At 43.2% G+C, this 16712-nt stretch overlaps 1 protein-coding gene across 1 annotated transcript; it reads left to right on the top strand.

Annotated features, from left to right (window-relative positions):
• Window positions 1-883: 883 nt before the first annotated feature.
• On the top strand, window positions 884-15609 carry slc25a28 (solute carrier family 25 member 28). Its single transcript, XM_066693958.1, has 4 exons — window positions 884-1508; window positions 8829-9057; window positions 11521-11577; window positions 12577-15609. The coding sequence occupies exons 1-4, from the start codon at window positions 1170-1172 to the stop codon at window positions 13110-13112; spliced, it is 1161 nt and encodes a 386-aa protein (XP_066550055.1). The 5' UTR covers window positions 884-1169; the 3' UTR covers window positions 13113-15609.
• The last annotated feature ends 1103 nt before the right edge of the window (window positions 15610-16712 follow it).

Raw genomic sequence — 16712 nt, 5'->3', positions numbered from 1 at the left:
GGCACTCCTGAACAGCTGGTAAGTTTACATCTGTGTGTGTCACACTTTTGGATTAAAACATAATTGATACAGTTTGTGTTGCATAACATAAAAAAGTAACACATTAAAATAAGAGAACCTTACCAAAGTACTACAATATTACATGACATTGGTAATCCAAACTTGAGGTGAATAGATACACAATAAAGTGCTTAAGATTTGATTGTTAGTAATAATTACAATGTATCAGAAATATAAGAAATCAAAAACAGAAACTTGGAATCATTTTGCTTATTGTCTAGTTCTGTGTATTTGTTATGCTATATATAATTTGATTACACCCTAATGTGTCAAACTGTTATCTCTAAGATTAAAAATACAACGTTAAGTAATGTTACAATATCAGTTCCTTGCAAACGTTTCCACAATTTTCTATTATACGTTCTTCAAGAAAACAACATGTCAACCTTTCAGAACAGGGAATAACCACCATGGTGAAACCAGGCTGGTTTAGGCCGCTTTTCCCCGCGACCTTGGCTCTTGCCCTTGCCCACTGAAAGCCGAACTCGACGGGGCGCCGCGGCACTGAGCGCCCTGTAAGCCATGTGAGAGGCAGGACCAGGAAGCCCACGGCCTGTGTTACAAAACAACCGGCCGCCAAGCCAGCCATTGGTCACTGTTTGCATCGTCCCGCCCCCGAGTCGTCCCAACATTGAGTCTTCCTCTATATCTTTAAAAGCTGCTCCGAGACTTTAAATCTCAACTAATGATTTAGCAGAAGCAGTTCTCCCGCATCGCTTTTATCCCAGTGTCTCATTTTCCACTCTCCGTGAATATAACAAAATAATAATAAGGAACGAACGGTTTAAGCGACCAATATTTTTTGCTTCCGTGGTGATTGACAGACGTGTTATCGAATCATGTGTGGATTTCAGAGGTGACTGCGTGTCAGTCAGTACACCCAGAACCAATCAGAGAGCGGAAATCACATGTACGGGCGGGGCTTAATCTGCTGCGGCCTGCTTGCCCGAGCGCTGGTAGACCTCGCCTCCCCGGAGCTGCAGGAGGCGGGAGGCAGAAGTGTTCGTACTGGAAACATCTGGGGCGGGGAATGAAATATACATCAAATACAAACAATTGACTGTTTTACAGAAGTACACTGCCAATAAAGACTTTTCATCTGGTTTCTAATGGAAGCGGATGGTTTTGTGAGGGGACGGCGGATGTCAGCGGAGACCCCCGGCGGTGACGGCGGAGTCGCGGGCGCTTCAGCCGGCGCGGAGATCCGGTGGCTCGGCGGCAGGCTCTGGGGTGTCTCTGAAGGGATTGTGGGAAGTCTGTCGCCCCGGATCGGTGGGGAGTCTGAACTCCAGCCGGTGCAAGTGCAGAGTCCACCGGAGGCCGCAGGGATCCCCGAGCCAGAGTACGAGGGTTTGCCGCAGGGTGCTTCCACCAGTACTCACATGTTAGCTGGAGCCGTAGCCGGGATCATGGAGCATTGCTTGATGTATCCCATCGACTGTGTCAAGGTAAACATGGGCTCTCCTGTCATAATTGTATGCCAGAGTTGTGTTTATTTGAGGATTTGATGGCAGCCGACTGGTACTGGTGTCTAGTAAGAAGTAAAACAGTGATCAGCGTGGAGAAGTGCTAGGGTTAGTGACCGGGTGAACCATGTTTGTGGTCTTACAGGCATTGTACAGTAGCTCTGACTTTCATACAGTCCATGTGGGTGTGTAGTGCATGGTTAGTTTGACCTTAATATTGTGGATACCACTTGAGTTCACACATTAGATCAGAAATAAGATAAGCAAACTTAAGAGTAGTACATGTTTTAAGTTACTGCATCCCTACCCAAATGTGTGTGTTGTCCCCCAAATGCACTCCCCCCTGTTGGTAGTAGTGTGTACAGGTAGAGTTTACTGCATGTAGGTGTAAACTGTAAGTTAGTATAGAAAGCTACTGTTCATTAACTTAAACTGTTCAGATGTTTTAGCTCTCTTTTGCAACCATGGCTGTAATACCAGTAGTGTTGTAATACTACCCGTGTATTTCCCAATGCAGCTGATCATTGGCAATTGATTGGCTGTGTGTAAGGGAATGGGGAAGTCTGACGTCAAAATATAAGTTTATCGTCATTTTGGCTTTCTTGCGATTTGCAAAAAGGTGTTGGACGAAAACAGTCTAAGACTTCACCAGGATTTGAAAGCACTTCATCGCCGTTAATCCGATAAATGCCGTAGAGACAAGTTACATAATCCCTTTGCTCAGCGGGCCTAGCTCGGGACCTTGAGCCTGCGCTAGATTTAGGTCTGAACCGGCAGCCCATGTTGCAGTTTTGCGCAGGCCGGGCTGAGGGGTGAAATAAAAGAGGCCAGCTCGATTTCTGTTCAGATAACAATGTGCTTATATTAAATACAAACAACAACACATGGACGTGTGGCTGTTTCGATCTGTAGAGGACACGTCGATTTCTTTGGGGAATCCGTTTACTCGTCCTCTAGCTCAGAGGCTAAAAGCCAGTAGTCACATGTGGAGGATATTTTGAGTTTGCAAAGCATATTACCGAATCATCTTTAAATCAGACCAAACCCATTTTAAATGAATTACCTTTTGTATTGTATTCATGAAATGCATCAGGATTTAACATGTATACTAGTTAACAATTCTTTTTCCAAAAGCACAGGTTTGTGTGTAGACTTCCCACATCCTTCTGGGAATCAGTAGAGAGCTCACTTACTCATACATCATTTACTGCCAAAGCCATGCGGAAGTGACCTCTGTGCCATTTTCTCTGAAATATAAAACAATTACTCACTGTACATGTATCCAGTTTATAATCCTGGGTTTTTACATCACCATTACTACAATACATTACAACTAGCCAAGAAAGGAGTTGTATGTTGCTTAGAAAGCTGTGTTTGTAACAGGAAACAAATTATGGGAGATTATGCCAGCAGAGGTGTGCAGTGTTTATAGGAAATGTAGGAAGGGCAATTTTGGGTATTAGCATTAAAACACTCTATAATTCACCAAGCAAATTACCTGCATTAGTGTGAGAAGTCAGCTGTGAAATCTAAATCTGTGCCTTTACTCCACTTGCAGACAGCTGTCGTTGCAGAGACTTATTGTCACTGAGCTTTAACAAAGTTATTATTCTTCAAACAGCCAGATTCATATCATTCAAACTCTATCACACAATTTTAGAATCTCTACATTCATATTGTGCCATAAGCAAGTGTTCTTGACTTATTTTAATCAGTGCATTTATAATTCATAGCCATAAGATTTATTAAAAGTAACATACAGTCTGAGATTCTTATTTCATAGAGGCCTATGTTTTTTTTAACCAGCATACAGTGAGGGGAAAAAAGTATTTGATCCCCTGCTGATTTTGTACGTTTGCCCACTGACAAAGAAATGATCAGTCTATAATTTTAATGGTAGGTGTATTTTAACAGTGAGAGACAGAATAACAACAAAAAAATCCAGAAAAACGCATTTCAAAAAAGTTATACATTGATTTGCATGTTAATGAGGGAAATAAGTATTTGACCCCTTCGACTTAGTACTTGGTGGCAATTACAGAGGTCAGACGTTTCTTGTAGTTGGCCACCAGGTTTGCACACATCTCAGGAGGGATTTTGTCCCACTCCTCTTTGCATATCCTCTCCAAGTCATTAAGGTTTCAAGGCTGACGTTTGGCAACTCGAACCTTCAGCTCCCTCCACAGATTTTCTATGGGATTAAGGTCTGGAGACTGGCTAGGCCACTCCAGGGCCTTAATGTGCTTCTTCTTGAGCCACTCCTTTGTTGCCTTGGCTGTGTGTTTTGGGTCATTGTCATGCTGGAATACCCATCCACGACCCATTTTCAATGCCCTGGCTGAGGGAAGGAGGTTCTCACCCAAGATTTGACGGTACAAGGCCCCGTCCATCGTCCCTTTGATGCGGTGCAGTTGTCCTGTCCCCTTAGCAGAAAAACACCCCCAAAGCATAATGTTTCCACCTCCATGTTTGACGGTGGGGATGGTGTTCTTGGGGTCATTCCTCCTCCTCCAAACACGGCGAGTTGAGTTGATGCCAAAGAGCTCGATTTTGGTCTCATCTGACCACAACACTTTCACCCAGTTCTCCTCTGAATCATTCAGATGTTCACTGGCAAACTTCAGACGGGCCTGTACATGTGCTTTCTTGAGCAGGGGGACCTTGCGGGCGCTGCAGGATTTCAGTCCGTCACGGCGTAGTGTGTTACCAATTGTTTTCTTGGTGACTATGGTCCCAGCTGCCTTGAGATCATTAACAAGATCCTCCCGTGTAGTTCTGGGCTGATTCCTCACCGTTCTCATGATCATTGAAACTCCACGAGGGAAGATCTTGCATGGAGCCCCAGACCGAGGGAGACTGACAGTTATTTTGTGTTTCTTCCATTTGCGAATAATCGCACCAACTGTTGTCACCTTCTCACCAAGCTGCTTGGCGATGGTCTTGTAGCCCATTCCAGCCTTGTGTAGGTCTACAATCTTGTCCCTGACATCCTTGGACAGCTCTTTGGTCTTGGCCATGGTGGAGAGTTTGGATTCTGATTGATTGATTGCTTCTGTGGACAGGTGTCTTTTATACAGGTAACGAGCTGAGATTAGGAGCACTCCCTTTAAGAGAGTGCTCCTAATCTCAGCTCGTTACCTGTATAAAAGACACCTGGGAGCCAGAAATCTTGCTGATTGATAGGGGATCAAATACTTATTTCCCTCATTAACATGCAAATCAATTTATAACTTTTTTGAAATGCGTTTTTCTGGATTTTTGTGTTGTTATTCGGTCTCTCACTGTTAAAATACAGCTACCATTAAAATTATAGACTGATCATTTCTTTGTCAGTGGGCAAACGTACAAAATCAGCAGGGGATCAAATACTTTTTTCCCCTCACTGTGTCACACTGCTCCCAGTCAGAACTTGTTTTAGGGATCTCCTCAAGCTTTAAAGTTCTTTAATTCTTAGTTACTTCCATTTCCTTTAACCACAAAAAGGAAGTTGATGCTAAAATTGGCTCCCCCCCACACACACACATTTCCATGTTATTGCAGTCCTCAAGTTGGCTGCTAATTCATGCGTACATACAGATTCTCTTAGACCATTTTGCTTCTCAGGCTGACCTGAATTAATAGTCTGAGTAGGAGCACATCACCAAACGTGTCAATCATAAATGTTGTACACAGTGGTAACGTTTAATTTTACATTCACGGGTAATGATTGTAATTAAAAGAGAATAGGCGTTTCAAGTCTGGAAAGGAAAAGGAAAGAATGGTAATGTCAAGAAAATGTTACATGAATTCACAGTCTCACTAATTACTTCTAAACATAATGATACATAACTTGGGTAAGCTTGGGTAACTTTGAAACTACTTTGTAACTAAAGATCTTATATTTGAATCCCCAGAACTACCTGTATGTACCAAGCTATACTTTACTTGTTCTTGTAGTCTTTGTAATAGGTAGTGACGTGCATTATTTTCTGTAATATATATCTATAACTATGTTTAAATATAATAATCTCCCAACACTTACATTTTGTTTCTATGTTAAACAAACAAAAAGAAACATGGCACACCTTCTGGGCAGTTTGTCAGTGTTGCTGCCAGTTTTGTATCTTTCTGGTGTGTTTTGTTTGGCCATCACAGTGTGGGAGACATGAGCGCAGTCAGCTGTCTCAGTCACTATGAAATGCTCATCAAACAATGCTGGGTTTCATTGATGTCTTGCACAGCTGCAGGCCTTCACTGCAACTCGGATGTAGAAAAGCTTTCTGCATTTAAAGGCTAAGAGTTCAAATATTTGACTGAGGGCAGGCCCAACACCTTCAAATAGATTTCGGAAGGCATGTGTGCTGACTACAAAGCAGTGGCTGGCTGCTCAATTTAACATTTTATTCTTTATTGTTCTTGTTAGATTGAATCATACCCTTGCATGGTAGGACCTCTGTACAAGTTGTTGCATTCTGATAAAAGGAGAAAGCAAATAACTAGCTTTTATAACACAGTAATGTCTGTGTGAACTTTTACAGCTTTTTAGATTAAAACAATCAGTGGAAAAACATTTTTTATATAAAACCAAACATAACAAAAAACACAGACTTTTTGTTTTGTTTGTTTTTGATCAAACGGTTTCTATTTCTCAACATAGCCAGCTCTGGTCCTGTAGGGCCATAGTCCTGGAGGTTTCTCTGTCTTTTTAAATTCCCACCTGTTCGCAACCTGGAAATTATGCTTTTTTTGTTTAGATCAAATTAACCCATGAACCCAGGTGTCTCCTGTGAATGTAAATTTTTCATTTAGTTGAAATAAATAAATAATGAATTCTTGAGAATCCTATAAATAGCAATCCTCATAACTTGTTCTTATTTCATTTTTCCATTTCACTTTACATGGAATTCACCAAATGCGTTTAACGCACTCTTTTCCTACTTTATTCCTGAAACCAATTTACCATCTTCAGTGTACACTCACCTAAAGGATTATTAGGAACACCTGTTCAATTTCTCATTAATGCAATTATCTAACCAACCAATCACATGGCAGTTGCTTCAATGCATTTAGGGGTGTGGTCCTGGTCAAGACAATCTCCTGAACTCCAAACTGAATGTCTGAATGGGAAAGAAAGGTGATTTAAGCAATTTTGAGCGTGGCATGGTTGTTGGTGCCAGACGGGCCGGTCTGAGTATTTCACAATCCGCTCAGTTACTGGGATTTTCACGCACAACCATTTCTAGGGTTTACAAAGAATGGTGTGAAAAGGGAAAAACATCCAGTATGCGGCAGTCCTGTGGGCGAAAATGCCTTGTTGATGCTAGAGGTCAGAGGAGAATGGGCCGACTGATTCAAGCTGATAGAAGAGCAACTTTGACTGAAATAACCACTCGTTACAACCGAGGTATGCAGCAAAGCATTTGTGAAGCCACAACACGTACAACCTTGAGGCGGATGGGCTACAACAGCAGAAGAGCCCACCGGGTACCACTCATCTCCACTACAAATAGGAAAAAGAGGCTACAATTTGCACAAGCTCACCAAAATTGGACAGTTGAAGACTGGAAAAATGTTGCCTGGTCTGATGAGTCTCGATTTCTGTTGAGACATTCAGATGGTAGAGTCAGAATTTGGCGTAAACAGAATGAGAACATGGATCCATCATGCCTTGTTACCACTGTGCAGGCTGCTGGTGGTGGTGTAATGGTGTGGGGGATGTTTTCTTGGCACACTTTAGGCCCCTTAGTGCCAATTGGGCATCGTTTAAATGCCACGGCCTACCTGAGCATTGTTTCTGACCATGTCCATCCCTTTATGACCACCATGTACCCATCCTCTGATGGCTACTTCCAGCAGGATAATGCACCATGTCACAAAGGTCGAATGATTTCAAATTGGTTTCTTGAACATGACAATGAGTTCACTGTACTAAACTGGCCCCCACAGTCACCAGATCTCAACCCAATAGAGCATCTTTGGGATGTGGTGGAACGGGAGCTTCGTGCCCTGGATGTGCATCCCACAAATCTCCATCAACTGCAAGTTGCTCTCCTATCAATATGGGCCAACATTTCTAAAGAATGCTTTCAGCACCTTGTTGAATCAATGCCACGTAGAATTAAGGCAGTTCTGAAGGCGAAAGGGGGTCAAACACAGTATTAGTAAGGTGTTCCTAATAATCCTTTAGGTGAGTGTATAGTCCTTCATAGAAATCAAACATGAAATATTAAATACCTGCAACTGCAAACTTGTTAAACCTGAAAAAGGTAAACTGCTACAATGGGAATCTTTTTTTCTAATAAGTAAGTTTTATTTTTAATACAGTAAGACTTGTTTATTTTTAATTGCATTGTAAATATATAATCTTTACTAGCATATCTCATAGGCTGTCATTTTCAAGAAAATATTTAGGAATGCTATAAATAACTTGGGTGAATACAACCTGTTGTTTAGGATCCAACAATTATGTTTGTATCACACAGGTTTTTTTTTTTCCCAACACAAAGGAATGACACTAGCCTGAAGATTCAAATGATAGACTAGACCAGTGTTTAAATGCCACATGAGATGTAGTCTCATATTAACAGAGTGTTATTATTAAATGGATGCACTCTATGTCAAATACACGTGCAGTCTCTTCCCAAGATGTGCACTATAGTACTTACATTTACTTGGTTCTTGTAATACTATGGACCCATCTAGTCAATATGAGATGAGAGAATGTCCAAAATGTTCAAAGGTTAACCTTTTAGCTAACCGATTTCAGCTTTGAGTGGGACTTTAGAAAGCGGAAAAAGACCCAGTTATTCACTAGTGTATTAATTTCAGCCCTGTGAACTGAATGGTTAAGCTGTAGCCTGAATGAGTAAATTGCCTTGCACTTCATGGCGTTGCGGGACTCAAGACTGGAATGTCTGTTAGCTGACTGTCACCCCTCTCCTCGTTCCAAGTGTCTGGCAGAGATAGTGTGTGAACTGGCCCTTTACCAGTGGCAATAGCATGTCTTTGTCAATTTGGCCATCGTTAATAATTTGTTTAATGCATGTTATGAAATAAGTTTTAGGGTAGGGTAAAAACAATACCCAGAAATGTTGATTTTCTATGTATACAAATGTCAAAGCCTTTTACAAACCTAAGTTCTCCATAATGAAGATGAACTATTATAATGCTTTTTCAGTTTACAAATGATCAACATTGTTTAACTTTTTCTGCAATAGATTGTCATTGTGTGTTGTAGCAGTTAGATGCCGAGGGTCAAGTGTTAGGATCTGCTGCCTTGACTCTTGAGTCCAGGACTAACGCGGGTGGCCTGTCTCTCCACAGACCCGGATGCAGAGTCTACAGCCTGAGCCAGACGCACGGTACCGCAACGTGATGGACGCCCTGCAGCGCATTGTCAGGACGGAGGGCATCTGGCGGCCCATGCGAGGGTTAAATGTCACGGCAACAGGGGCTGGCCCCGCCCACGCCCTCTACTTCGCCTGTTACGAGAAGCTAAAAAAGACACTGAGTGATGTCATCCACCCGGGGGCTAACAGTCATGTGGCGAACGGTACCACGGTCCTTCCTCTCCCAGCAAAGGGGCATTCACACAGACACAAACAGCCCTCACACACAATCGCACACTAGCATGTCCCGCAGTAACCCCTCTTCAGGGAAATGGAGTATTCCTAGTTGTGTTGATGGTTGTGGTCTCTTAAGGATCTGAGGTGTAATAATGGACCATGCCAGAGCTATCAAATCATATATTTTAAGTGTTATGAATAAGCTGGATTTTAAAAAAAATTAATGTGTATTTTTGTTTGTTTTAATTCTTTGAAAAATTCGGATTGAAGTTTTGTTTTGTTTACTTCGAATTTGAACTTTTCCAGTTTAATATTAATAACGTGACAGACAGTTAAGCTTACTTGGACCTCATGACTTTAATTACATTTGGAAAAGCTGTTATTAACAATACATCCCTTGCTTTTACCTTCATAACTTTCTTACAAATTACATTTTCTTTCCTTTGAATTCAGCACCAATCCTATTTTGTTTCCAGCTCTGTCTGTAGTTTCAATGTTACTACCTTATGTTCTTGTCAAAAAGGACTGGGGACTGAGAAATGTGGTTTTGTGGAATATCTGAAAACAAAATCTGGAAATATGAGGCATTACTAACTCTAATAAATATAGTGTATTGAGAAGGTATGGGCTATTATAGATATTGAAAATTGTTCTTTGCAGTGGTTTCTTGCTCTTTAGCTCACCTCCTGGGCATGAATGGCTTCCTTTTGGTGTATATAGCACAACAAGGTGTCAATCTGACGCCACACTGTACAGCTTTGCTAGCTGGTTTTCTACTCCATTTCCAAGTGCTGCTGTCATTTAGCAGGTGTTGACCAGTCCACACATGAACACGTGCCTTTTGTCAAATACAGTGCTACCAGTGTTTACTGATGATCCTTGTAATAGCTACTGAATACCATGGTTTCCCGAAGTTCACTTCAATATATGTAGAAGCTATAATTCTGTGTTCTGTGGGAGGGGATTAATTGTTACAGTGTAAAGCTTCCAAGAACTTTAGTTGTTTTTGAAGATCTATTGTTTTGTATTGCATTTGTCTTGAAGAATTGGCACACTTTCATAAAAAAAACTTGGTTTAAATTGCATTCTGAAGCTTTAATACTTCTGTGCAGGGTGAACAGATTAGATCAATTTGATCTCTATTGCAAGCGCGTGTTCTGAGAACTGCCTGTTCTGTCAGGCCCTCTGTATTCAATTTGCACGTCACTCACGGCTATAATAATGTGATTTGATGGATTTTGAGAAATATTTTTAGCCATAAACTTGAATTGATTTTTAAAGAACATGTTTTCAGTTTGTTTGTTGCAAACCTCCAAGCTTCACAGTTACTTGGTTTGAAGTTCAAGAGATCAACACGAAACAGATTATGATGATTGGAAATATGTCTCTGACTAAACCTGTATGCATGCTTTGTGATTGTCTTTGATTGGAGCATAACACCATAAGTGGTGATTGCTTCCTTAGTGGAATATTAAGATGACTCTAGAACTGGATGCTTTCCAAGTTCATATTTGTGAGAAGAAGTAAGAAATGCTACTTGCATTAAAGCTGCATCACACAGTATTAAGGATGTAGAGCTGTATGGAGAGGTTTGTGAGCAGCGTGGCATTGAAGGAGGCTTGTTTGTGTGGAAGATGGAAATCAGATTCCAGGATTTGAGGGTTCCTGAACACTGTTACTGTGGCAAAACTGATGCTCCATATTCCATTCCTTCTTTCTTCTCTTCTTTTCCCTTGTTCCAGGTCAGGGGGAAGCTGGGTAAGTAAGCTCCTGCATGCTTTCTAGATGAAGTGTGGTCGCCGGCCACTCCCTGACAACTGGATGGACTGCCACTGTTCTCCACCAGGGGGCACCCTTTGCTTTGAGAGTGCAAAGACTGTTCCATCTTGGGTTCCATTGTTCCCTTTTGCTGCATATCAATGTCAGTTGTTCCTGCTTTGAATCTGGTAACTCTATGTGGAATTGAACTGAGACAAGATCCTTCATACCTCCGCATTTCAGTGCTGGTTTATTTCTTTAGTTCATCTCTGGAACTTGCCAGAATGGTCCTCAAGATCAGACATCCCAACATTTCTTCATTTAGAAAATAAAGTATCAAACACTGAATGATTTAAAAGCAGTTTTCTCAGTCTCATTTGTGCAGCATCCTCCCTCAATAGCCCCTGAGTGGAAAGGCATTTCAGTTGCTGCCAAAACCTCTGCCACGTGCTTGACATTCATTTCTATAAACATTGGAAGTTGGCTCCACTTCTCGCTATGACTGTTTGTATTTCGTCCTCAGGAATCCCACCCCCTACAAGGTCACTTTCTCAAATTGAGCTAATGTTTCTATCCATTGGAACTGAATCGTAATACTTTTGATTGTCATACCTATAGATAAAATACTGACCGAGTTCTACCTCTGTCCACACACTGGCTGCTGTTCTTACCTCTCAGAGTTTATTTTACAGGTGCTGCAGGTTGCGTGGCCACTTTGCTTCACGACGCTGCCATGAACCCAGCTGAAGGTAAACCTATTTTACTAATTTTATTTTAATCAAAATACAAGTGAGAAATGCATTCAGTTTTGCATGTAGCCAGTTATAAGTTTGTAATTGCAGGTGGAGCTCTGACATGACATTAGGTCAGTGGTTCTCAACCCTGGTCCCGGAGGAACCCCTACCCTGCTGGTTTTTGTTCCAACTGAGCTCTCAATTACTTAATTGAACTAATAGTTTGCTTAAATTTTAAATGGTTCCTTAATAAGATAATGAATTTCTTACGCAATTTTATACTTAACTTAAAAAACCCTACTGTTTAAAATAATTAAAGGGCTCTGATTTAGGAAATAATAGGTAGCCTATATAGTTTACATGTTTGGAGAAAGTGGCTGCAGCGCCCTGTCACCTCCGTGCTTCAGTTGAATGATGGACTAGCCCACAGAGCCCTAGCTCACTTTACAATAACAAAGAGCAGCCCAGCTCAGTAACAGCTTAATTAGCGTCCCTCCTGTCACAGAGGAGTGGCCAGCTGGGAAGGGGTCATCAGGAGTATGTAGGCTTCCAGGCCCAAGGTCAAGGCGAGCGTGACCAGGTGTGTGTGAAGGCGTCGCTGCTCGTGGGCCAGAAGACACCTGTGCAGCTGCTTTGAACTCCCGGCAGCGCTGAGCGTTCAGACGCGGTGCCTTTCCTCTAATGGCCTTCCTTTCCGTGTGAAACAGACTTGATCATCTCTGTTCAAATAAAGCGCACGTGCTGCTGCAGCTGTTCATTGAGTCCCAGAACGATACTTGTGTGATGAAGCAGATTCTGGTTGAAGTGCCAGATGATGTACACAGCCTTACACTCCTGTCCTCTAAGCTGTTTGAGATTTAAAATTGTTGTGATTTCATCCAGCCTGTCTGATGCACTTTTTCCTTCTTCCCTTTCCTCCCCGTCACCTGGACCTTTCTGGCCTTTGACTACCAAATGGTAATCAACACGTCTGTGCCTTCCCTCTCCTCTCCACGCTGCCGTATCCCCTCCCAGTGGTGAAGCAAAGGATGCAGATGTACAACTCTCCGTACCGCAGCGTTTTAGACTGTATGAGAGCGGTGTGGCAGAAGGAGGGTGCGGGTGCGTTCTACCGCAGCTACACCACCCAGCTCACCATGAACGTCCCCTTCCAGGCCCTGCACTTCATGGCCTACGAGTCCCTGCAGGAGACGCTGAACCCCCACAGACAGTACAACCCCACCTCGCACATGGTGTCGGGGGCGCTTGCCGGGGCGTTGGCCGCGGCCGCCACCACCCCACTGGACGTGTGCAAGACGCTCCTGAACACGCAGGAGTCCCTGGCGCTGCACTCCCTGAATGTGAGCGGACACATCTCGGGCCTGGCTCACGCCTTCCGGACTGTGTACAGGCTGGGTGGGATCCCTGCGTACTTCAAGGGCGTGCAGGCCAGGATCATCTACCAGATGCCTTCCACGGCCATCAGCTGGTCCGTCTACGAGTTCTTCAAGTACTTCATCACCAAACACCAACACGAGAAGCGGAAAGCACACCGGGACAGCGACAAGTAGAGCTGCCGCCTCCCTCGCCTGCTCGGGGAGGAGAGAAAGTGTCCTCATCACTTCAGTGTAATGAGAAAAGGGTGTTGTGTGGATGGGCATCTATATGATGACTGACTAGAACACAGTGAAACGCACATAGAATCTATTTCCTCCCTCTTACCTCTCAGTCGCACACAATGAACATGAGCTCTAGGGTTCCATGCATGATATAGCGAACAAAGGTGTGATCAGTACGTAATAAAAAATATATATATAGAATAATAAAGAAAGGGTCGTGAGCAATATAGTTTGGTGCATCATCGAAACTGTTTTGCTCTCCGTTTAATGTTTTGCTCTAGTTTTTATTTTAAAGAATGTAATTCCTACTCCTTCCACAAGGGGTCCCTATTGTTCTTCTCACTGTGCTGTGAAAATGGTTTCTCCAAGGCAAGCAGGAACCAAATCTGTAATGAAGCAGTAAGCCAGTAGGGGGAACGGTGACCTTGTAGAACATTACTACATTTTTATTTCTGATGGCGGCACTTTAAGCAGCCCTGTGGCTCTCGACACGCTTGATGGGGCCGGGGCCAAGGTGGTTATCATTGCAGCTTCATTCTCGTATTGGATTGCATCAGACACACTGAGGTCATAACTTATCTGTTTTGTGTGAATTGAATATTTAACACCGCCTTTATCGACCCATTGTGTTGATATTCATTTGGTTTAGCCCCCGGTACAAAGACACAAAGTTCAACCCCCATTAAGAGGGCTGTACAACAATTGCACCCCAAGGGGCAAGACATTCTGCTTTATTTGATCTGTAGCGTTCCCTTTGAAACTTGTTTACTGACACCCCTGCATTGCACAGCTTTTCTTGTCGAGAGATCATGTGCCGAAGAACCAAAGTGCGTGGGAGTAATGTCCCTGGCAGGACGTGTACAGAGTGTGGTTTCACCAGTGATCTCAGACCTTGGCAATCGGAAAACAAATTTAACTTAATGTGCTTGTTAAAGTAAGATGGCAAACTTGACAAGTTGGTCTCCTGACAGCACTGTTACAACCCCGGAATCCTGGCCATCCGTTGTCTGCATACATGGCAGTCTCTCTGCTGTAGAACCCCTCCGCATGGCTACAGTGACATGCATGGCATTGCATTGCCTCAGAGCTGTGCAATTTCCAGAGACTGCTTTGCTGTCGTAGTATACCAGTGAAATCGCATCAAGTTAATTGACTTCAACAGGTGTGAATCTGGCTATAGCTCGGTGCCCTTTAGAATCCCAAGCTTCTGCCCCCATGATGCAAGTGCCCCGGACAGAGGCTGGTGTTTGGAAGGTGGACCGCGGTCGCTGTGAAACCCCGAGTGTGAAGAGGTGTAGCATGTGGTCATTTGGGCATTCTTCACATAGGACACACAACTCAAGATTGTCCGATGTCCAGTATCGTCCACTTCCCCTTTTAAATTTTGTTGTTTTCTTTTGTTTTTATTTTTTAATGGCTTTTAGGTCTCAGAATAAACCGACATGTTAAATTGACATGGTCAGTCATTTCATACTGCTGTTGAAGCCTCCACTCATTACAGATGTCTCTTCTGCTGACCCACACCAGATCGATTGTTTGACTATGGTCACCCTAGTTTAGAATATAGAGAACACAGTCTGGGGTGGGTTCCCACTATGGCAGAAGAGTCAAATAAGACCAATATATGCATTCCTCTTAAGCTTCTTAAACCACAAGCCTCAGTGTAATGTTGTAAATGTACCAGGCCAATCTGAAGAAAAGCAATGGTACTCAATGTTTTTAAAATGTATGATCAGGGATTACTTGGGAAGCCACACAGATAATGACATACCTATTAGCCTTATCCATTTATATTATTAACAAATGTTATTTTTTGTATTATTAGCATGCCTATTTGACCACTTGTTACACCAGCATCACTACAGCGTATAACTCGGTCACGTGAGTGTCATGATATCCTTCATCTTACTTGTGCATCAACTGACTGCTCTGTGACTAGAAACCAAAGAGTGAAAGTGAATCTGTTATGGATATATGGAAGTTCAGATTACAGAGATTCTGTTTATTGATTCCCCATTGTTAGGGTTTGCAACATTGAAAAGTGTACTGACGGCGACCCCATCCTCCGGCACAACGGGTTAAAGCTCCACCTTGTATTTCTTACAGTCGTATAATACAGTGGGGTCATCGGGTCACTAATGAGAGGGTGGCAGACGTGACCTGCCTGTGCCCTGATACAATGGCCTACGGGCTGGTTTGTGCCCAGCGTCTCTGTGCCAGCTGATGGTGATGGTCGTGTCTTGAATGAGTAGGCCCTCTGTTTCCTGGAGAACTCCACTATGTACTTTGTTTACTGCTGCCCAGGGCATAATGCACCTGCTTGTTAGCCAATCATGAATGGAACTGGTCATATTGATTGTGGTCTGACTGCCCTGTAATCCTTGTCAGCTATCAATAAAACTGTCAAGCAGTAACTTTGTGAGAGCGATCTGCTTAAGTTTGAAAACGATATGATGTGTGTCTCTTTAATAATGTGTAATGTATGAATCTCTTCATGTGTCCAAAATGCTTCCATGTCTTTAAGCGCTACTGTACATCCAACTACATCTCCCGGGAGTTTGGATTCCTTGGATAGTTTGCTGGTTACAATTGAATCTTGGAATCCTCCTTTCCAAGCCTGCGTCCCTCAAGGCTGGTGGCCAGTTGCCGCGGTGCACAGGGAAACACCTGCGTGCTGCCCTCGCGTCAAACACAATCCCCTACCTTTATCCTGTGAGTGCACATCAGCACCTCATTCATTTAAAGCTGTTTCAGTCCCTCCTGTTCACGGCCGCTGACAGTGCTCCGTCCCGCATGGGGACTGTGCAGGCAGTCTGCTCATTCGGGGGCCCACAGGGTGCTCTGTGACCTCATTAACCAGGCATTGATGCTCTGCATTACCCTAGCCTTTGTGTACTCTTGTCTGTCAGTGCTGACTTTGGCTTGCTGTAAACAAGAGGATCTCTTGTTTTAGAAAAACCTCCAGGAGTAACAGGCTGAGCAGTGGGATATTCCTGTATGGAATGAGGGCATAGTCTTCTTTTAGTTGATGAGTAGTCTGATCTGACCAATCTCTCTCGGAGCCTGGATTTAGGCTATGCCAGCAGCTTGTAAGTCAATTTATGAATGTGGTTTGGACTCTGGAATTCTGAGCCAATGGAATTGTGGGTAGAGGGAGATCTAACTTCCATCTAGGAGAATGTGATCTTTAGGTATCAGGTTAGTGCATGTTGAAATGATTTTTGCTGCTTTATGGTACTTGATATTCTGTAAAAACAAAAATAGATCAAGGTAACAGTAAGTTTGTTTTCTTCCACAAAAAAATCAGTGAACAAGACAAGTAATGGGTGAAAGGGTTTGCATCTCGGTGCCTCTGCTCATCTCTCTTGCCCTGCTAGAGTCATCTGTTCGGAGAGGTGTTTCACAGCCCCCCCCCCGCCTCCCACCTCTCCCCCATCTCAGCCAGACACCTGTTTAAACAGAGAGTGTTAATGAGCTGTCTTTGTGTAGCGGAGTGCGAGTGTGCGGCTAGGAGGCTGTTTCAGCTCACCCGGCCCACTCCCCGAGCTGTGC

Source organism: Amia ocellicauda, chromosome 20 (assembly GCF_036373705.1).
Source record: "Amia ocellicauda isolate fAmiCal2 chromosome 20, fAmiCal2.hap1, whole genome shotgun sequence".
NCBI lineage: Eukaryota > Metazoa > Chordata > Actinopteri > Amiiformes > Amiidae > Amia > Amia ocellicauda.
This window is presented reverse-complemented; position numbering and strand designations above follow the sequence as displayed.